At 35.7% G+C, this 24308-nt stretch overlaps 2 protein-coding genes across 4 annotated transcripts; one reads left to right on the plus strand and one right to left on the minus strand.

Moving 5' to 3' along the window:
• The first annotated feature begins 1502 nt into the window (after positions 1-1502).
• Positions 1503-3172, plus strand: LOC105049085 (photosystem II 10 kDa polypeptide, chloroplastic). The gene is made up of 5 exons (XM_010928632.3): positions 1503-1713; positions 2269-2327; positions 2476-2531; positions 2769-2821; positions 2960-3172. The coding sequence occupies exons 1-5, from the start codon at positions 1560-1562 to the stop codon at positions 3052-3054; spliced, it is 417 nt and encodes a 138-aa protein (XP_010926934.1). The 5' UTR covers positions 1503-1559; the 3' UTR covers positions 3055-3172.
• Positions 3173-4375: 1203 nt separating this feature from the next.
• On the minus strand, positions 4376-22767 carry LOC105049086 (obg-like ATPase 1). Of its 3 annotated transcripts, none has more exons than XM_010928635.4 (13): positions 22525-22767; positions 21539-21706; positions 20055-20178; positions 19123-19214; positions 16935-17033; positions 15602-15715; positions 10979-11043; positions 10500-10616; positions 8488-8563; positions 7989-8081; positions 5239-5289; positions 4970-5084; positions 4376-4753 (listed from the first exon to the last, which is right to left on the minus strand). In XM_010928635.4, exons 1-12 carry the CDS (start codon positions 22609-22611, stop codon positions 4986-4988), a joined length of 1185 nt encoding a protein of 394 aa, XP_010926937.1. In that variant the 5' UTR covers positions 22612-22767; the 3' UTR covers positions 4376-4753; positions 4970-4985. The 3 variants fall into 3 exon arrangements, with proteins under 3 accessions (XP_010926937.1, XP_073116752.1, XP_010926935.1); XM_073260651.1 differs by lacking the exon at positions 4376-4753 and adding an exon at positions 4755-4927 and having other exon boundaries at positions 4963-5084; XM_010928633.4 differs by lacking the exon at positions 4376-4753 and having other exon boundaries at positions 4755-5084; positions 22525-22766.
• Positions 22768-24308: the final 1541 nt, after the last annotated feature.

A 24308-nucleotide genomic window follows, 5' to 3' on the forward strand; every position in this document is an offset into this window, starting at 1 on the left:
AATTATTTTCATTTCTTTTTGGAAAATCGATTTAAAAATTGATTATATTCTAATATATAACTAGCTTTCCATGCCTTCATTATTCATGCCCAAACATTGGAAGATCTCTCCTCATTTTAACGGCTCCGGGCTATTTATGTCCGCGGGGATTGGGGGGGACATGCAGAGAATAATGTGGAGTTAGAGACAAAGGAGATGAGGAGAGGGCTGGGTTTTTCCCTTTCTTTCTTTAGTTATTTTCTTCAATGTTGGGCACTATAAGATCTGATACTAGATTTAGAGAGGAACCACGCACCCCTAGACCCATACCAATCCATTTATTATTGACTTAAAAAGAAAAACGCCATGCCTGATCTTTTTATTTTATATAAGACCTGTACACAGCCCACTAACTTAATTAACACCATTTGTCAATTAAATGTCGTAGAATTTTTATAAAAAAAAGTCAAAAATAGGGAACATAAGATCGTGCATGCAAATAAAACAAAATGTAAATAAAAATATTTCTTTGAGAAATATGAATCAGATCCACATCGTTTGCTCCATTTTTTCTCCATATATTGTCTTTTTGGTTCTTTTAATCATAAAGCTGATCAAGTCCTTCATATAGCAATGGCCTATTGCATCCATAGTGATTCATGAGCCTGGTCACGCCCATTCTATGATTAGATTAGTTTCAGCTAAAGCTAAAAATCCAACGTAGTTATAGGAAACCATCACCTATATCCATTTGCGTACTTTTTGGTCAGTTTGAACGGGTTGGTAGACTTATTGCCACCCCTAGAAAAGAGTTTAGGGACAATTAGAAAATAAGTGTAAGCAAGATCTGCCCCTTTTCATGAGCTCTAAAGTGCCAAACACAAGTCTTGAACAAGGTATAATTTTGGATAACCACAAATTCCTCACCCAGACATGATACTATATTGAATATTGCAGTCCCTCAGAGAAACAAGTAATGCACATTTCTTACTAAGAGACATTTTCCATCTTCATCTCTTGAATTCTTCTCAGCAGAGCATGTTTCCAAGGAGGCAAATTATGCAGCGGATTGAGCTGCATAAATCTACTCATTATTTTAATGTTCCAAGTTTGATATGTATGCAAATGAACGCGAAGAGTATTGCCAGCTAAGAACCACCTGCTTGAGGACATGCAATTAATCTTTTATTTTATGTTATCCCTGGAACGTTTTGTTTTTATTTTATCCCACTACAAGAACAGCATCTCGAAAAGGCTTACAAATCGTCTCATTTTAAGTGTATCTCATGGATAACATTCTAATCACACAGAGGAACCCTGGTCACTACAAATTGCTCAAAAGCTGGGCGTAAAATGTCATCTATTAAAAAAAAATATCCTCTCTCCGATTTCCTCCTCACCCTTGGGTAAAGATAATGTTTGCAGCACCAATATCAGGATCTAGAGACAGAGAAAATGCTACGTGTCAACAAAAGCAATCACTACCTCACTTGGTGTCATTCCGATCTATGCATTTATAGTAAGCTATTGGAAAGGAAGGAGAGAGCAGGAGAGCCAAGTGAAGTTTTAGGAACCCCAAGATGGCAACCTTTGTCATGTCTTCCTTGGCCCTGAAGCCTTCTCCATTCCTTGAGAGGCCACAGGCTAAGGGCCTCCCCTCCTTGGTCAGATCCCCTTCTTCTCTCAAGGTTCAGGCTAGTGGTGGCAAGAAGATCCAGACTTCCACACCCTATGGTTAGTATTCAAAAGCAACTCTGGCTCGAAGCTTCATCTGCTCTAGAATCGAGCAAGCATGTAGTTGCATGCATGACAAACCCAGATTATCACCACCACCACCACCATCAGAGAGCATGCAGGTTTATATAATATGTATAGCTCCTGATCAACATGGTAATATTTTGATACCCTCCTTAGCATTAACTATTCAAGACCAGTTTTTAGAGACGGCAACCCAAAAAATGAAGGGGAAAAATTCTGGCTTGTTTAGTAAATCACTAAACTGAAAAGATCCATTAACATTATGAGGTACTGCATCCCCTCTAACGCCAGATATTTCTATGGCAATGTGATTATAGCACGAGGCTGATTTTAACTTTTCCATCCCTGTCAATCAATAAAAATAAAATCAACCTACATATTTATTTATTTATGGCATTTAACATATCTCTATTGTCTAGAACTTCCTGACCTCTCACAGGAACTGAATTTCTGGTCCTGTTCATCGGAACCTCTTATCTATGCATAGAGCAAATTTTCTTTTTCGGTGATTAAAAATTAAACAATTTGTAGGAACCGGAGGAGGTATGAACCTGAAAAATGGCGTCGATGCATCTGGAAGGAAGCCTAAGGTTGGATTTCTTTCTCCCCCTAATTCCTCTCATAATTAACAAAGTATATGGCTATACTGCAAACTATTAGAGGTGTCGGTAGCAGCCTCTGCTACTGTTTCTGATAGAAGCTTCCATCTTTACTTTGTCTTGCCTATAATGGATACAGGGGAAGGGTGTTTATCAGTTTGTGGACAAATACGGTGCAAATGTCGATGGTTACAGGTAGGAATTCGACAATTCCTTTGCTTTCTGTTATCATTACTTCATCCATTATTGCCCAAAGCAAGGGGGAAAAGAACTGAATGCAGTATGCAGCAAGGGGTTTTGGGCCTACGAATGTTAAACTTCACCTATAGCATTCTTAAGAAAATAATCACAAATTGATCACGAAATTGTTGTGGCAGTAATGATTTTTTATCATCATGTGAAAGATTATAATGTCAATACTTTTACTTGCAGCCCAATTTATTCACCTGAAGAGTGGTCCCCAAGTGGTGATGTCTATGTTGGAGGTTAGACCAGCAAACAAAAACATATGATATCAAATATAAATTGGTGCAGTAGCAATATAATATCCACTCATCAGAAGCCTTAATTTTGAGAGTCAAATTTTCCTTGAACTAATACTGGAATAAATGTGGGTCATGCAGGAACCACGGGGCTTTTGATATGGGCTGTAACCCTGGCTGGACTTCTACTTGGTGGTGCTCTTCTTGTGTACAACACAAGTGCTCTGGCTCAGTAGAATGTCATCACAATGATGATGTAATCTAGCCTACTATCTCTCAGAAAGAGCTTATTGTTGATACTCTCCTTTATTGTTTTATTGCAAAAATGCAAACTAATATTTCCTTAGTCAATAACAGTAAGGATCTCATATCTGAATGCTAAATTACACATTTTCTGTCAGTGGGATAGAATTCACTATCTACAGCAACAGCATTGCATCGACCTAGGAGTTAATGATGTTCTCGAACATAACATCTCACACCATATATAAAGCAAACGCTGGGCGTAACTGACCATCGCCCAGGATTAGACGTTCAGCCATCTCTCATGCGACCATGTGAGATGAGAACCTATGGGGTCAAAAAAATCCTGCAAAGTCTTGAAACTGAACCACCTTGAAAAATCCCAAATCTCTTTTCTGAGGGGGAAAATCCTAAATCAAAAAAATTGTAAACCATTTACCTCAAGTAAATCCCAAATCTCTGAGAGACTGATAATTGTTATATAATAGATTCTGAAGTACTTTTATAGACTCTTATATATAAGAGACAGCTCTTTATTTACCAACCTATTCCAAAACTCTCACTGAAATCTTTGAGAAAGGGGGCAAAAACTCTCGAAAAGTAGACTTATTCCAAAACTCTCAAGTTCAATTCCCAATTATCCTCCTCTATAAGAGATGAAATCCATCAATTCATATCGCACAAGCAAAGAACATGTCAGTAGCACAAGAATGAGAAGCAATTGAAATTAATAGAAGTTTAGCATTCCATACCTTCTTAGTTGGAACAAGAAACATGAGGGCAGGAACTGGAGTGCGAACAAAAACAGGATCGTTGATGGCAACAAATTGCTACCATCAACAAACAACACTAAGAAGATTCAGACTGCTTACTTAAAGCATAGGATCAGTCAGGAAAAGTACTTAAAATCTGAACTTTGCCCATCTTCACAGGTTATAAGATCACACTGCTTCATAAGTAACTGGGTTTACAATCTAAAAGTATGCCCTCCAAACAAGAACTCAGACAGGAAGTTGGTCAGACAAGTAACAGATAATTCAGCATTCTATAATAAAAAATAATGATGACAACCTAGGAATCTGATCTTCAGCAAATGCAAGTGATATGATTGCATAGCAAATAAAAAGAACCACACATACGGAATGAGCTTGTCCCTCCCTTGGACCTATTGAATATTGCAGTTGCTATCATCTTGATCATTATGTCATCCATGAACAATTGGTAAATGGCAAAGTAATCCGCAGATCAATAACCATATATACATAATATAGTGAAAGAGCCATTGACATAATCAGCATCATTAACACAAGGGAAAATGGTAACCTAATTTGTAGTTCCATGAATATGTAGACAACGCAAGGCATTCAAATTTCTGGTCAGTACATAACTGATGCTGTTTCGTTTCCAAAAAAGAAAACTTCCATGGGAGTGCAAACAGCTTGATTTATGAAAGCAGCTCAATTCAGGAAGCGATTATGCAAAGCACAATTCGAGGGAAGACAAGATACTGTCATTATTAAGGGAAACTTAAAAATAAATCTATAAAAATCAGTGGAGATCTTTAAAGTGATCATCAGCATCCAGATATTTTCAGTTATGGACTTGGTTAGTAAAAATTTACTCAACCCGACAATAGAAATATAGTTCTCCGCATCTTGTCGGTACTTGGTGTGCATATAAGGATCTGAAAGGCTGCATAAAAAAAATATTACATATGGTAGTAATCAGTGTCCTTACAATTTGTTTCTGGGAAAAATTTTGAATCTTACTCAGGAAGTACAACTTCATTCGACCAACCCAAGAACATAAATGGCCTCCATCTAGTGAAGCAGAATACAGGAAAAAGGCAATCCAAATGCATGACAATAGAAGCATGAACTAAGCAGCATCTTAGAGAGGATTAATCACCTTCAAAAAAGAGTCTTCACTTTTTCCCACCACCAGAAACGTTGAATTTGAAGAAGATAATGTCACCATCCTGAACAACATAGGTCTTTCCTTCTTGCCTGTACTTCCCAGCAGCCTATAAGAACCAAGAGAAAAGATAAAGAGTATTATATTTTCGTAATTTTGAAGAATAAAATGCAAAGAACGAGAAGAAGCCACGCATAGACACGACTAACTATATAAAACAGTGGACAAGGCATGCAGAATAAAGTGCAGGTATAGTTCTGTACCTTGACTGCAGCTTCACTGCCCAGTTCTTTTAGCTCTTCAAACTTCATAACCTGAAAACAATACAAATCACCAAATAAACATGCATTGCATGACAAGTAAAAACATATCTAGATCCTACTTATTTCCAAATATTTTGATTCAAGCTATGTTCAAGCTAAACATCTTTCTCTATGCAACAAAAGTGAGTCACAACTGTTGCACATTAACTAAATTGCAAAGACACCTGAACATATATTCATTGACATAGGGGAATCACAGATATCTGCTTTGTTGCTTGAAATGTGAAGCAGAAAATGGAGCCAACACATCTTGAATATGTAGTCAATATATCTTGGGAGTAACAACAGACACAGGATATTGGAACCAGATAGTGGAAAAAAATTTAGCATCCCATAAATCGCAAAGAAGGGAATATTATCATATTGAAACGATAGCAGTACACATACAAATAGTTCTATCAAGTTTGGATACTAATGTTAGGTTCAACTAGCATTTTCCAATATGAAATAATTAAATAGAAATAATGCAGATTCGGCACCTAAGGTATAAATATTCCAAGGGAACTGCACTATTGCTGGCTGAACCAGGATCCAGAAAAACAAATCAATTCATTACAAAACACTAAAAGATCATCAATATGAAGAATAAAAGGCTGCAGTACCCAAAGGTGTTCTGAAGTGACATAAAAACCCAAAAAGCATGCAAAGCTATTGGATGATTAGAAGTTGCATATAAAAGAGGCCTATAGAATCTTCAAAGGTCATCCAGGATAAGCATATGCAGATCTTACCCACAAATGACTTAGATACTAATTAACTATGCTAACATGGGCATTACAAGTCCTATGCCAATGATTTTCATCTTCACTAGATCATATTATCATCGACAGAGAATGAAAAAAGCAAAAAATTTCCTCTAGCTGAAAAGAGAGTTAAGATACAATGCCGTAGATTAGATTTTAAGCCTGGTCATTTTAAAGAAGGCTACATGCAGCTATCGTATGTGTAGCTGGTCTACAGGCAGACCCACATGTAGGATATGCAGTAAACCTATGTGCTGGGCTGCATAACAGGCTACCAAGGTGGTCGACAGCCTGCATCTGCAGTCCGCAGCCTGCTTTATTCAGGGTGGGACTACAAAAGTCATGGTGGATACAAGCAGGTTGGGCAGTTCTGGAAAGCACTTAGGAGGCTGTGTCCCTTTAACTACTTTTACGCCCTGTTTGGATTGAGAAAATTGGACAGAAGAGAGAAAAATACAATTCTCCCACTTGGTTAGGAGATAAGAGGAGAGAAACCTATTTTCTCTCATTTGGTTAGAAATTTAAGGAGAGAAGAAGAGTAATTTGAGATCCCCGGTTTGGATAATAAATCAGGACAGAAGACAAGAGAAACAGAGAGATGATTTCTCTCCAAACCCTACATTTTAGTCCCTCCAAATTTGGAGAGATTCAGAGAGAAAAGAAACTCTCCTCTTCCCCTCTTTTCCCTTGCGCCCCAAGTTCATTTCTCCTTCAGTTCAAGATTCTCTTCATTTCCTTTCTGTTATTTTTTTTTTCTCTTTTCTCATTTCCTGTCTTTTCCTTTCTCTTCTCCCCTATGTATCCAAGCAGGGTCTTAGTTCTCCTGATGGCTCTCTCACCTTGGCTTCTTTCTCAAGGCCTAAACTCCAAACCGTAGAAGCGAAATGGACATCCTCAACAAACAGTGATTACAGGTGGCACTTCAGCATTGAATGGTGGGTGGACAAATGTCACTTCTCTTCCTCTGCCTCCCCTGTTTGGTCTTCAACCTACAGTCTGTTTTCCCCCTTGCCTCTCTTTTTTTCGGCTGCTGCTGCTTCTGCTTTTCTTTTTTATTTTTTCAGTTGTGTTGCTGCTCACCAGTTCTTGCTGTTGCTTCTGCTGTAATTGTTAATGATTTAATACTATTTTCAATATAATCTCCTCTTGCTTCTTGATATCAATATTAAATATTTAAATATATAAATTTAATTTGCTATCATTGCTGAGTGCTCAGATGCTGTAGTTGTTACTAAATTGCTGATATTGTATGTGTGTGCTGCAAGTGTAATTGATATCGAACTTTAAGCATGGTTTACATTTTACAGGATGATATTGTCATATTATAAGGATAATAACTGATACAATATTAGAATATGACACTCAACTAAACATGAATTGGTGTACATAATTCTTTAATTTTTTCGGTGTTTTAAATTTCTAATTTGTTCGGAGGTTTACTGATTTCTATTTTCAGCTATTTATATATAGTCATGCATATAATTTATTTTTACATATCTAAAAAATATAAACCGAGGAGACCCAACCACCCACATATTACGGCTGCCTTTTAAAACATTGTTTAGGTCCATGACAACTGCAAACATACAGATCAAGCAAAATTGAGACTCCTGGATGTTAAGCATCATATGAAGCATCTAATAAAACTGGAAACTAAAAATCAATTGTTTGAAATTCTTGGTTAGCCATAATGTTTTCAGCTGATATCACAATTTCTTCTATAAATAAGAAATTGTAAAAAGTATTATGGAAAGTGAGATGATACTGTTAGCATAGACGTTATATGACGAAGTACCCATAGGCTCTCTAAGGGTCCATACAAAATTACAAATATCAGACCATACGTGTGATCTCTAGACTGCACTTATCTGCTAATCCGAATTTTTACTAAACAAAATATAAATAAACAAAAGTTCATGTCTATGCAATCAAAGAAAGCAGAAATACCTCAGCACATATAAAACCTTTTTCAAAATCAGTATGGATGGCACCCGCAGCTTGAGGGGCTTTGGTTTGCCGTCTGATCTGCCAACATTTCACCTAATGACAGCCAACAATTTGTTACAACAGAGCACATCCAGCCAATGAATAAATGATATTCTACTGTTCTAGTCTTCCAGGTGTCATGCAAATCACAAGGTAAGAGGTCGCATTATTGATAATAGATATTATATTAAATGAAACTATGAATGTAGCATGCAGAATAGCTTAGCATCACAAAGTATTTTTAATTCGGAAAGGGCACATTTACTGGTGCCAACTGATAAGAAACATAAATCATCTCAAATTGGATACAAATCGAAAGATAATAAGAAACTTTCTCCACAATCAGTGAGGTTTGATTGAAAATGCATGAGAAGATCAAAAACCTTGACAACATGTCACATAAACCACGTGATCAAATAAGTAAAATAAGGTGGTATGCCTGTTAGGAAAAATATAATACCTCATCTGGTCCAGCAGTGAAAAAGTATATAAGGTTGATTGCAGCAAAACCAGTCTTTATGATTTTAGGTATAGCACTGCAGCGACATAAAGCAAATTATTTCAGAAATCTGCCTTTTAAACCTACACATGAACCTTTGTTGAGAATGCATGTGCATGCAATGTTAAGAATGCCCCTAGCCTACCCAAGTCATTGGTTTCTGGCATAAAAAACAAACACGGAAAGCTACTTATAAAAATTTGTCAAATAACAATAGCATTTTGGGGTAAGAACATATAACACTAATCATGTTGTCAAGCATACTTTTTTTTTAAACACTATCTTTTCGAACATCTAGATCAAAGTTTATGGTGACAGGTATATGATACAAGATATGTTCTAAAATAAAATCATATCCTCAAATTCAATGATTGGACAAAATCATCAAATGATAAAAGCAAACAAGAAATAGTAACCTCCTATCAAACTGGAAAAATTTAATGGGCATAACATCTCTCTAATTTTCCTGGGCAAAAGGTTTTAGCCAATAGGCCTGGATATTAGCTCAGACAGCCTCTAGAATTACAATATCATATTCTACATGGATGTACTTAAAGAAAAATTAATTTAAGTAGTATCAGTACCTATATGAAAATTTTGTCTACCTAACTTCATCTATACTCCCAAACCATCAAATTAATTCAGTTTTGGATTACTCTATTGCCAGCAACTTATGTATCCTTTTATCTTCATCTAATACAAAGCAGAAAAATAACACTTTGAACTTTCTATTATATGGATATCGTGATGCTACTATACCAGTGTATGCATGCATGTCTGAAGAAGACAAAGAACTCATTAGTGGTAGCTGAAAATAATTACAACTTCCTTAAGATTAAACAGCCAAAGTTATCTATTCAAATCAGCAAAATAATGGCAGTTGATTGGACACTAAAGCTAAGAAGATGGGTAATATTTATCGATTCTAATAAAGCATTTACTTAGAAAGGACATCATTCACGATTCTAGTCAAAAATTGGCTGACTCAACAGAATGTATCAGGGGCTCGGTGGAGTGGTTTAACTGCTAGATGCAGGGAAGTTTAAAGGAGTAATGCTGCCTGGTGCTTGGCAAAGTGTAGAGGCAGTGTAAAAAAAAAAAAACAAAATAGGTGATATTTTCTCACAACATTTCCTCTTAGCAAACAGAATTATTTGGTTGGCACACCCATACTCATGAATAGGTGAGGTAACCAACATATCATTAATATTTCCTTTGATATACTATTACAAACATAAATACAATACTTCAACAAAGTATTATGAAGGACTTGCAGGTCGGTGCTCATTTATCTGTGGGCAAACTGAATTGTTTTCATGTATCATAGTCAATACACTACATGCAATAGACAAGAAAATATCATCACTAAAAACTTTCCCTGAATGCAAGCTTTGGTCTTTAATCTAACAATCTGACTAGAAAATATGACTATCTAATAACATGCTTGCTTTTTCTGCTAATACATAGGCACACGTTGGTGATATTCAATAACAGAATTCTTTTATTTTAATTAAAAAGATTACATTTTTTGCCAACAAAAAAAGAATAATTTCAAATGAAGATCTAAATTACTCATTGATAAGTCAAATCAAAATTCAGCATAAAGAGAGCAAACATGGTAGCACAAACACATCTGGGAACATGACATGTTTTCTTGACCAAAGAGAAAGAATAATGTTCTATGCATAAGAAAGAGAAAGAAACCACATTTTGTGCATAATCAAGACAACTTTCAGATAGTAGAATCCAAACATAATGTAATGGAATATAATATATACACGTACACTGATTTACCAGGGTTAAGGGACTCCTTGGGAACGATCAAAACCAATTAAATTTACATGTTAAGGCATAAACCAATCAGTTCTGATCACCATGTTCAAGCTATGCAACATATTTGCATAGATCCAATGCAGTTTATTGTCGGTAATCATTTAAGAAAGAGACCAAGAATGCAATCCATGAAAACTTGCCTCTGTACTTTGTTTTCCTCACAGTATTTAGCAGCTTCATCCTCTGGCATATCTACAAGATTCTTTTCCAGAACACAGCTGAAAGGAATAATAGGCTCACCACCATGATCCTGCACCCTGAAAAGTGAGTAATAAAAAATCAAACAGAAATATCCTTGATATTTTTTTAGAGAAAATTAATGAAATAACCTAAATATCCTTGGTTTCAAATAAACATAAGGGCACAAGGCTGGCCTGCCAATTATATCACAACAGCTATAAAATGATAAAGGAAGGAACTGTCCAAGAGACTCATGACATCATGGTGATCAATATCTTAAATCTCCAACTCTGAAACACTGATTTGTTACGAAATTATGTTGCAAAAAAAAAAGGTAGGCCAAATGCAAGGGTAGCACAGGGTGCAAAAGCATTAAATCCATCTCAAGCCATGGCCAGATGCTACTATTACCATACAGCACCACTGGAGGAAGGCATACCATGCATGTATTTTCGGTAGAAACTTGTTTTTCTTTCTTTGATAGTCTTTCTCATTCATATTCACCTGCAAACAAAATATAGAAACAGAACAGTAAATATTGTTTCCATATATAATATGGAAAAGTGTGAGATGAAGAATGAATGGAAGAAAGCACAAAAATACAAACTTTAGTATATGACAAATGATTTAAGGTGATATTTATTTTAATACAGAATTTTAAATAGATAAATTCTGGAAATGCTTGAAGGATCTGTTATGAAGCACAAATATAGATGCAGGATGCAGATAAGACATGATATAGATATGCCGATTGGTCCAGGACATAATATGGCTAGTATACATCAAAGAAATATCTGTGTATATATATGTGCATATGTATATATGTCCCTATGTGTGTATCTATTTATAAACTACACACATACGTACATACATACACCCACAGAAACACATAATACATACATATGTATATAAAATAAGCATTCATAAAGCAAAGTAGGCTATTAAAATAACAGAGTCCATACTTTGTGTGGTAGCATTAACTTTTACAAGCTTATCATTTAGTTGTTATTCCGTGGACTATAATCCATCATATTTTAACACAGACTACAAACTTGACCCTTCCCCACATTTTTAAAGTGTATATAAGAAGCATACAAACTGTCATTTTTATTCTAAGAATAGGATAACATATAAGGTGAGCCTTGGTGCAATCTCAAGCTTGCTCTATTGTAAGTTGGACATCATGGGTTTGAAACATAGAAATAGCCTCTCCACATGCAGAAGTAACACTGCATATATCTAACTCTCCCCAAACCCCACAACAGCAGGAGACTCATGCACCGGACCACCATTTTTCTAAGATACTTAAGTATTGGATGCTATCCAAAAAGTACTTGATGAGTATCGGCATTTAGTATGAATATAATACAAACATGGCATGCGATCTAAAATATCCATGCTTCCTAAAGGGTCTAACTACATGTGCAATCAAATAGTAGAAGAACAGATTTTTAAGGCCATGGAAGGCTAAACCATCCTGAATCATCAGGTTTGGGGTATCCTGAACCATACTGATAGTGCACCGGAATAGTTTTGGCCTTTAAAACAAGACACCGACAAGGAACCGGGGAGGGAGAAGGAAAGAGAGATAGGGAAGGAGAGGAAAGGAAAGGGAGAGAGAGAAATGGCCGTCGGAGGGCCAGTAAGGCCACCACTGTCACTACTGAGGCAATGGGCCTCATCACAATCCGACACAGCTTGGGGGAGAGGAGAGAGAGGGGGGGAGGGAAGGAAAAAGAAAGGGAGAAATAGCCTCCAGAGACCGTCAAAGGCATTGCGGAGACTATGGACCTCCATTTGATCGAAACAAGGGCTTCAATGCCGTTTCTTTTTTATTTTGAATGCATCAGGCAAAGTCAGCAAAATAGAAAAACAATGGGGCTGGCTTCACCCAATGGATTCAAAATAAAAAAAAAAAAAAAAGAAATATGGGCCAAAGCCCATGTTTCGATCAAACAGAGGCCCACGGCCTCCACAACCCCTCCAAAGGCCATTTCCTTCTCTCCCTTTCCTTCCCTCCCCTTCCCTCTCTCTTTTCCTCTCTTTCCTTCTCCCTCTCCCCCTCTCTGCTGTGTCCGTTCGGCCCCGGCATGGAATGGTACGACGGCATACCAAACCATACCACCAATTGACCAATCCGGGATCCAGTACCGACATGGCAAACCTTATTTAAGGCTGTTTAAACATAAGCATAGTTTTAAAAGCATCTATGGGTCCAAACAAGTTAGGCACATTCATGCATCATATGAGTCCAAATGATTCCCAAGTCCTTCCCTTATTCTTGTTAGGCTTTCCACCACCAATACAACATATCACATTAATAGCACTATAAGTATTGTAACATATAAGGCCTACAAATAATACATTTTGAAAGATTAGCATTGTGACCAAAGATTTTGTTTCTTCATAAACATGATATGAGAGCACAAAAGCATGAACTGTGCACGTATAACCTAGCCTGACCGGTGTGCACCCAATTTTTCAGAAGCTCCTAATGGCTAGGATCAAGCTGTTTCCAAATTATAAGAAAGATTTTGATAGAATTTGATCAAGGAAAGTGCTAATCAACACCCTTGGACAAACAACATTGGATTCTTTCCTCTAGATTAGAGGAACCTATTGTTATCATCCTTAAATAAAGAGACTATTAAGCTTAGACTTACATATTGTAGCTTCACCAAGTATTTTATCACACCATTCAAGCAAATGTAATTCGCAGCATTGGTGGTCTCACACTTCTATGTAGGAATAAAAACATATCTCATATTTGAAAACAATTGCATGAGCACAACTAGAAGTGTAGTTCAACGAAGACTCGCAAGAAGAATATCTCACCTATACCCTATATAAAAGGTAGATGGTCAAAGGGTCAAATGGTTCGCGCCTAATTTGACTCTTTTGGTGGGGTGCATTTGGGGTACATCAAGTTCAAGTGGTTAAGATGATGGGGTCGAATCAAATTCTAATGGTTCTTCTAGCTTCTCAATGCTCTTCTCTTCGCCATGACTTGCTACTCCACGCCACCTTCTTATGATCCACTTCCAATCTCCAAGGATGGGAAGCCCACTGGTGCTATGATTGAGAATGGTGAGGCAAGATTGCTCTCTCTCTACTCTTTCTCCTCTCCCTCTCTGCTCTCTTTCTCACTCCATCCCTCTATCTATACATTCACATGTTTAAGGCGATGATGATTATCTCCAGCATCATGCTATTGGAGTCAAGCTTTCAAGCCATTCATGCAGGTGATGGAAAATCTCTGATTATTGGTGGATGAACTCTAATTTCCAACCCTAAATGTTCATGTTCTTCATGTGAAGCATATCCTTAATCTTGAGATTCTAGGATTTATGAAACCTTAAAACCTCAATCCTCATTTCTTGTTTTCCATCTTGATGGCTTGATGCGGGGCAGCTTGGATGGCTGCCAAGGCTGCCATAGTCATATCCCCTAGGAGGGTTTGGAAGCAGGCAGAGGGGAAGGGAATCCTATAACAGATACAAGCATCATTTTTTCCATATAATTTGATCGACAAAAGAAGAGTCTGAGCCCCTTCTCCCTCTTTCTTCATTTTATTTTTTCTCCCTTCATTTACTTATTTAACTAAGATTTTCTATTTCTAGGACTAGGATTTGACATTAGGTTAGGGTTCTACATTCATTAGTGAAATAGGGAAATTATAAGTTTTTGTTTCATTAATTTTCTTATATATTAGGGTTACTTTTGCAATAGCATGTTATTCATCTTACCTTTATTTTATACTTTTCCTCTCCAAACATTAGGAGTTCGGAGCATAATCAGTGAAATTTGGATGAAAAAAATGGTTTGTTTTATGCTGAAAATTACGGGAGTTGGTTAAAATTTGGAACATTTTTAATTGCTTTTTTGTTCTTCATTTTTGTTTTTTTAATATACTTCATCTTAGTGGGGTAGACAATGCATCATATAAGATGGATTTTGCTTATCTAAAAGCTTATAAATTCTTAGTTATCTGAAATCTTATTAACTAAATTCGAAGTCAGGTTCATTTTGTGGATTCTTTTTTCTAAACAAATTTCTGGTGAATGTTTCCATCCTTTTGAATGGATAGATTTGAGACTGTGGAAGGTCCCAACCCTTTCGAGAAGCAAGAAATAATTGTTAGGTTATTGCTATAAGATTTGTTTCAGTAGTTTCTTTCTTTGATACATGGAGATGGGAAGAGAAGGGTGGGGTTTTTAGGATCCTCTCCCTGGATATCCAAAAACCGCCCACTTGTGGACCGTGAAGGAGAGGTAATACTTCGGTACTTCCAGCCATTTTCATGTTACATTATTTTACAAACATAAAAATTTGATTGCCAACCATTAAGTTCTTTCTATCCCATTACTTACAGTGATACTTTCTTACCATAAAATTGTAAGATAAATGCATGAGCTAGACTATAATATATCTAGCTGCCTGTAACTACAAATAAAATACTTCCTACAAATAAATACTGAAACTGAACTTAGTTTGAGTTAAGTTTTTGTGCAACTTATTAGATTAACCAGAAACAATAAACAGACAACTTTTGCAATTAATCTTGACTGCATTATTTTTCTCGACATTCCAAATGAAAAATAAGAAAGTTCAATTTCAATTTGATAGGCTAATCCTTGCCTATCAACAAGGCGTCCAACAGCCTTTCGTGCTGATATTCTTCTTGCAATTGAAAAATATATGCAATAGTTGAGTCAAATGGTTAATAACGAGCATTTGTGCAGGTATTTGTGCTCCTCTTGCAATCTGAAAATATGTGCAATAATTGAAAAAAATAAATGTTTTGGTAATGCGCACGTGGAATGCACATGCTTAATTACTAGTTAAATAAAAGTAGTTATGTAGGAGATGATCATGCCATGTCCTATTGTCATTGCACATATTTGATGTCTCCAGTTGTTTATATGCTAATAACTCAAAACTTTTTCTCCATGATGCTAAGAACAATAAAAAAATCTTTTCTCATATTAAGAAAATTACTTTGGAAGACAACAAATTCAGATCATATACAAATAAATCATTAAATTTTAAAAAATAATCATACCAAATAGACAACAGGTTTAGCAGTAAGTAACTGGAAAGTGTTCAAGATCTCAACATCAGCAGCTTTCCAATCACCTAGACGAACATCTTTCCCATCCTTTAGCCATGCTGTAACCTGCAATGTGAAAGAGTCATGCCAGACTTAAAAATTTTATAGGCTCAAACTACTGACAAAAAGCTACATTACATCAACACAAATTTGTGTTTCAAGTTTCAACTGTTGGTACCAATCTAAGTTTTGGATCCTTTCAATATCCAAGAATTTCTTCTTATGGAGCCATGTCAACTTGGCATACCAATATCATGTTTAAGTGTCAGGTGTGGGTATCTCAAGCCAAATCAAAGGATCCATGTAACATAGGATCAAAGAAAAATTATGAGGACAAATAAGCCAGACACTGTACCTGAAAATATAATGAATTAACTAAGACAGAAAACCTGCATAAAGCTTTTAAGTTTTTCAAATCCCACTGACAAACTGAGAAGAAAATTACCTAGTTTCATTTTACTTAGATTAAGAAACATGGATAAATTGAAAATGGATGTTCTTCCTTCTTTTTTGTCAAGAAGGACAAAGAGGAATATAAACAACCCATCATGCTAATGTAAAGACAGCATGCTACAACTGGCTGATAGAGCATTACAAGTCAACTAACTGGAGTAGAACCTTGAACAGTCGAACCACTTCCATATGCAGGATATTGCATAAAATTTCTCAGTTTAGACATCACAGAATCTCCGATCAATGCAGTCTCTCCGTTCTCCCATCCTCTAACACCTCTTTCCAATTATACTAGAGCTATTGTTATCTTATAGTTAAAACTATGATGTCATAGAATTCTAGGCTTCTATATAGCATGTAAAACAAACTTGGATTCCCTACATTGGTGGCATCGAGTGCATGATAAAGTGAGGAGCTATACATCAAACTGATTAGGTCATTTGCACTGATAAATAGGTGAGCAATAATAAACTCAGTTACAAAAAATTTTCCATGCATAAAAGTCTATGAACAAATAGCAGCATAAACATCACTTAGTTGATCCTAAAAGCATTATTATGATATCTAGTTCTCCCTCCTTCACTGAACTCCATAGATAAACTCGATCTGAAGTTCTAAACCCTGACCTAAGAAAAGTGCACCTCTGTTAACCACCTTTTACAATATACAGATATCAATCTACAGAATTCATGAGTCAAAAAGCAACATGAAATATCTTAAACAAGAAAATCAAATAAATGAACTAATTGTAATTGGCCTCATGCAAAAAGAACATAATACAGAGAAATTTATGCATCTGATTAATTAATTCTTAGAAATAAATCGTGCCAACCTTCTCACATAATTCATGTTCTAGTTTTAGCTGCTTGTCATTGCTCCTTTTCATGCTCTTTTGAAGATCCTCCAACCTTCTCTCGATGAATTCTACATCCTATGAAGAACAGATGCAACAGATAAGAGGTTAAACATGCTTATGCTTCATTGCTTCTAGTTCTCTAACACAAAATCTTAACTATTCTAAGGCACCATCAATAACCAAAAAAACTATGATAAATACATGGCCTAGGAAATTGGTATAAAAGATAAATTAGTGCATAACCGTGGAAGTCGAAACTAAAACCCGAAGTTGATATTAATAGTAACAGCAACAACAACAACAAAGAGTAAGAGAAACATGGGGCTCTAAATATATGTTCCATATTGGTCATGTTGTATTGGTATATTCCAAAATTATACCTAATAACAAATTGATAGAAAGAAAATAGATTGCCTATTCAAATATCATGGTGATAAATAAGCTGAGGAGATCACAACAAAAAATTGAAAAACAAAAACAGTAGCCATATAAAACAGCGAATTTTTTCCAATGCTTATAAAAGCTAAAAATGGCTGAGGGATCCATAGAATCTAAAACAAGAACATTGGCCTGTTAGGAAACATGGATAACAAAATATTTTCATATCAAAACAAATTCTAAGTTGGAAGTAAACTAATGTTTCAATTTATGATGATTTTAAACTCTAGATCCATGAGAAGAGAACAACAAGAAAAGGCTTCAACACAAAAAATTCTCTCAATAGACATATTTTTAGCTCGAACTGCAGACAGAAAATTCATGAAAACCTGCAAAACATACATATTATTTTCTTCTGGGGCCAACAAATGCTTCTTATGAGAAACAATGTATGAAATTTGAAAAAAATAAAGCATCCAGCATAAAAGATATGATACTGCAACCATCCATGCAATTACATGGTGTTAAGTTGTTCCACCATTTAACGTAAGGGGACGTTTGTGTATATGGGGTGATCCACCTAAGATCAAGGGCGATGTGGGTGAAGGTGATGAGATCACCGCATTTGATTGCACCATGATGATTCTACATGGCAATGATTTCAAATCATCCCCACTCCTCAAATCACCATCCAATGCGGTGATAGGAAATCCACTCTTGAGGATGGGTATCCAACATCACTCCATCACGGTAATTTTATATTAAAATATGTTAACCGAAATACCCTCATAATCGAGAGACTTCCTGAAAGAGGAAACCTTTTTCTTTTGCCGCTATATTTTTTCGCGTGCATACACAATATTATTTATGCATGCGGGATGGGTAGTTGGGGCATCCTCTCCACGAAAGAAGAGAAAGAAATCCTTTTTTTTCTCACCACGATGATTAGAAAGAGAAAAAATCTATTAGATATTTTTCTAAAATTTTCTCTGTCTCAATCCTCAATCCCAACTCCCAAAGCTTTGTTAAGACGAAACAGTGATTTCGTTTCCTCAACCCAATCACAATAATCTAAGATTTTCTTTTTTTTTCATCTCTCTGTTATTTTTTTCCTTTCCATCTAAGATATGTCAGAGGTATTTTTGGTATTATATGGTCAGTGATCTTGAATTTCTGTAGCATACTAAACAAGTTACTTATACATATCTGAAGATCTTTAATCACTGCACTATGACCAACCAAACATAGTGATCTTAGATCACTAGGGATCATATCACCCTAGGATTTGGATCACCAATGATCTTAGATTACTGTGGTAATCCCAATTGGATCACCAAACATCCCCTAAGTTATTATAAACCATGATAAAATCCTACACAATGAACCCATAGCCAACTTTGGACAATTAGAGAGATTCTATTAGAGACATAATATGAATACATACGATATTGATGCTTTAAACTCCATCTCCATAATTGCTCAGAACATGATACTAGTGCATAGTCCATACAATGCAATGTGCAAGCACTCTTATGATTTTATTTGAGAAAATAAATGCTCCACTACAGATATAAGACATGCACATGTAATATTGTAGATGACATGTATTGATAGCATGTACAGTTCAACAATAGTTTAGTAAAGTCAAGAGGAGTTGGAGTCTGAGGTTACCTAACAGGTCAAGACAATGAAAGCACTTTGAACATATCTAATAATCTGGAAATAACCTACATCTACCAAACCTAAAGCAGACAACATTTTCCTTAGGGATATAAATCAGCAATACCTTAAGTCGTAGTTCCTCAGTTATGGTCTCCAAGTCCCTAACAGGATCCACAGAGTCATCAACATGAATTATTTCTGGATCTTCAAATGCTCCTACAAAAGAACATGACAAAGGTGTCTTAGCTACTATCCATATATGACAATATTAAAAAGAGAAAAAAATGGACGGAAACCTAATAAACTCTCCTTGCTGTACATAATAAATGAAAATAAGCGACAATAACATAACGGCATAAATTTATTTCTATTTATCTATCTATCTATCTATCTATCTATATATATATATATATATATATATAGACTTAGGTAAGACCAATCGGATTTGGACTCAAATCCGGTCAGGTCAAAACTGGACAATGAGGATTCTACATCGATAATCCAAGCCGTTGAATGTGATCTACTACCTCAAAAGTGCTTGCACACCAAAAATCATATAATTTGAAGACCCCTAGCCTATGCATCAAGTGATCAAAAAATACATCTAATTCAATTTTATTTAGACCAAGGTTCGCCATACCGGTACCGGACCCCGTACTGGTGAAATTCTATTTAATGTCGGTACGCGGTTCGGTACGGTATGGTAATGTCGGTATGCTTCGGTACGGCATACCGGTACGAGATCAGTACAGTACGATACAGACGGTATGAAGCGGTACGGCATTCTATAATTTAGACTGTCCAACTTTTAACTACTTGATGCATAGATTAAGAGTTTCCAAATCATATGATTTTTTGTGTGCAAGTAGTCTTGAGATAGTAGATCACATTCAACGGCTTAAATCATCGATGTAGGACTTCTATTATGAAATTTTGACCTAACCGAATCTAAGTTCAAATACAGTCGACTTGATTCTAGCCTGGCTATATATATATATAAACATAATAAACATGGAAATCTCTTGTTCTAAAAGGAGAAAGACAAAAGAAGCTTACTCAATACATGAAAGATGCCATCAACTGCACGTATGTGGGATAGGAAGTTGTTCCCCAAACCCTGTCCCTCATGAGCCCCTCTTACAAGTCCAGCTATGTCATGTATTTCTAAAAAAGCTGATACCTGCATGGACCACAGTTCCGTATGGCTCTTATTTAGAATATATGGATTGAATAAAAATATCTATAGAAAAAGTATGTATTAGAAATAATCCACATAGACACTGCAACATTAAAAAATGACATGAGTTTTTATAACTTGCAAGTTGTTCTGCAAACATATACTCTCATAAATGTGTCACCTAGATTGAGATTCTTGCCAATGGTCAAAAGACACCATGAAGGTTACACTAAAAGCAACAAGGAAAATTTGTTAAACAAGTATGCAAGACCATTGTAGCTTCCTTCAGTAATATAGCACTATCATCAGATAACCATGGGCAAGAACTAAAATATAAGGGTAGTTGCTAGTTATTGTAGTCCTATACTATAGGAGTCAGTCCCTTTGTTTTGGAAGACTGCCATTAAAGGTACCACTAGGACTGGTCTACTCATATGGCATATATTACATCCGCTACTCTCCCCTCTCCCCCACCCCTTTTGCTTAGTCACCCTTTATTCTTCTCCCACTTCTAATTATTTATGCTAGAACCAACAAACTGTTATGAGGTATAAGAAAGTTATGCCCATTACCATTCTTTGTTATATTTCCAGAGTTAAGGTTTAAACATTCTATATTTAGCTGGAAAAGTAGAGCAGGTCATTGATCAGACTCTTTGCTTTATCATGTTTAAACCATGGTAACTGTTTTGTGCAATATCCATATGTGAAAAAATAGTGAATATCTGATGCTTGAACTGTTCCATTGACAAAAGCACAAGCATTAAATTCAAAGAAATATTTGTAAATGCCAAAAATACAATACGAGGAATCCATACTCAGTCAAAATGTATATAGTATATACTCGACCACGTTTTCGTTTAACATGTAAGGAAGCATACCTTTGATCAAAAGACACTGAACATAAATAGACTTGCTGATTTTGTTTTAGAAATCAGGCATTGACTTCATCTGGTATTAGAATTTAGAAGAAGCCAAATCCAGCAACTTTCTTCAGTTATACATAATGCAGGGAGAAGACAATAATCAAACATCTAATGTGACAGAAGGAGTATGCATGTGCATATCACTTATACATTTTATGGCACTGCTAAAGGACTTGCTATCTTTCCTTAAGTTACAAACCTTGCAGTATAACATTGCACAGAGATAAAAATCATCAATGTATCAATCTCAAGAAATGTCCAACTGCACTTCCTAATACCACCATCTCCAGATTGTACATTCAAACAGGAGAACAATAAGAACTCCAACTAATGGAGTCTTTATTTTTTGAGAAGCATAAGCGGAAATATATCAAGATATAAGGAAGTTGTTTATACGAATAACAAGAAAAATTAAGCTTGGAGAGTCTTGTTATGAACCTCGCTCTTTGGCTTGTATAATTGACAAAGCCAATCAAACCGCTCATCAGGGACATTAATCCGTGCCTCATTGGGTTCTATGGTACAGAAAGGGAAATTCTCTGCTGGGATTGACAACTTTGTAAGCGTGTTGAAAAGGGTTGACTTCCCAACATTTGGTAATCCAACCTGTGAATCAAAATAATCACCTATGTCAGTGATTAGTTAAGCATGATAATCTCTGACTCAATTTTCACGTTATTAATTATAATAAGGTAAAATCAGAGAAGCCAAAGAGAAGTAACGATACAAAAACTCTGTATTTCAGAAGGTACCAAGACGTTGAGATTTTTCCATTGATCATTGAAGCGGACAAACTTGCCCACGGAGTTACAGACTGAATATTTCAGATTCATTCTTATGGTCTGTACGATTTCATTTTGTGAAAAAATTGTGGAATTAAATGTTATAAAGTGCAAAAATGGAAATCAAATATCGATTCCTAGTCATCCAACAACAACATAATAAACAACTACATGCTGCTAACAAATTTTCTTAAAATCTTCAATGGATCTAACTTGACATGATTTTAAGCAAAACCAAACAGTAAAAAGGACCCAGACAAGCAACAGGTGTGCAACTTAATCATACGGCAACAGAGCGCATACACAAAGTGGAATCTGAAAATGTTTCAATTGTTTACTAGCAATACGTTATGTAAGCAGATATTTTGTGCCGTTCAAATCAAAACCGAATCGTGAAATTTTAAAAATGAAGTATACGGTAACCCCCCCTCCCCCAAAACCCTAATTTTCTTTGTAAAATCAATTGGAATTACCAATATAGCATGCCGTATGCTCATCCAGAGAACAAAAGCAGAGGACAAAGTGCCAAATTAAAACAGAATCGACACTACAATGGGCTGCTTTGCGACCACAGATGACGAAATCCAAGCAGGCATATTTTAGAGGGAAGTTTCGAGTGAGAGGTGCGGATTGAAAGCTTACGATTCCAATCTTCAAATGGGACGAGAACCGACCCAGAATCGGCCGCTCGGGGGCGGCGTCCTTCGATTTGGAGGACTTCGGAGGCATCCCGGGGATTCTTGCAAGGAGCTCCTCCGAGATTTTTTCTAGGGTTTTGGAACTCGGAGGCTCTCTCCTCTTACTAGGGTTCCCGCGGTTCTACTTCGCCCCAAAATTTCGCCTTCGGAAGGGAGACTGCAAGAGAAGAGAGAAAGGGAAACTTTTATTTATATCTAACCCTAGACTTAGCGTACTGTTTACCCTGCAAAAAAGCGGCGGCTCTTGTGATTCTCATACACTGATGTTTAGCAGTTAAAGAAGATGGATGGTTGTGATTTCATTTGACGGAAGGGATTGGGAAAAAAAAAAAATCGTTAATTTTATGGTTTTCTCCGACCACCAAGGTGCATCTTATCCCCTATTAAAATTTGATGGTGAGAAACTGAATCAGTCATGGATAGACAAAAGACGCATGGAAAGAACAAAGCTCCACTCTGTTCCTTTTTCTTTTTTTTGGTACATCACTCTGGTCCTATTTGGTGTCCTCTTCCTCCCCTCCAATTAGGTATTGTAGGAGGTCCTAAGGGTCTTGACCTTAAATAACCAAATTGAAAGCTAAAAGAACAAACCACCTACTAGCTGCGATGAAGATGCTGAATTTCAAATCTTAATAGATAAATGTAATCCATCATTTGTGTGTTTGTTATGATATATCATCAAGTTTTGGACAAATGAGTAAATTTAAGAGAAAAGAGACTAAGCACCTCTATGAAGTTCTTCATGCACGATAAGAACATAAAAACATAGCATCCACGAGACTACAAAAATAATAATTTTAGTGTCTATGACTAGTTCTCACTAATTAAGTGCATTGACGGACTTGTTTCTCATCTTCCCATTTAATCATTCTTCTTAGTTTAACTCATCCTTTTTTTATCTTACTCTTTACATTCATCTATGATATTACTAGCATATGCATGCATGATACACATCAAAATATTATAAAATATCAAAAATATGTCAAAAATATTCTTCATAGGATAAAACTATAAAACATTATGAAGTTAAATAGCTAAATGTGGCTAAAACAGATTTTGTATCTCACCAAACTTCAATCTATGACATGCTTGGCTGTCTTTAGACTTAATTTATGATACAAATTTTTCTTACCCTTGGATCTTGATCCTAGCGATCATGTGGTAACCACTATGCCTCTAAATCCTAAACAACATGATTCCACTGCTCTTTGTCTTTTGGTTTTAGGTTAACCGCTACTTTAAATTGATTGTATCAACCGAAATATTGTCAAAATTGCCACATAAGCACACCATTTTCAATCAGGATATACTCTTAAACTATTAAAGAAATAAAAATGAAGCTTTGTCAGCTCAAATTATAGTAAACCTCAAAGATTCCAACATGAAAGTAAAATAAACTACATATATGGTCCATGCATAATATCATTTATTTGATCAATAATTTATTAAGTAAGCAATATTAATGTGAAAAATCTTTTTTTTTAAATATTAAGAATTCAATAGTGAATATATTAGTGTTGATGTAAAATATTGTATTAAAAATAAAAAACTCTAAGTTTTCTAGGCATCCAAACTAAACCCAACCTACTTAAATAATTTATTGATTTTATTTATAAGCAAAAATGATTTGGGTTATAAATATTATTGCCTTGTTACGATCCTTGACAAGTTTATCTTTAACTTAGGACCAAAGTAATTGTGGACCGGAAAATTAAAAGCTTTATCTAA

The sequence above is a fragment of the Elaeis guineensis genome, chromosome 7 (assembly GCF_000442705.2).
Source record: "Elaeis guineensis isolate ETL-2024a chromosome 7, EG11, whole genome shotgun sequence".
NCBI classification, from domain to species: Eukaryota; Viridiplantae; Streptophyta; class Magnoliopsida; order Arecales; family Arecaceae; genus Elaeis; species Elaeis guineensis.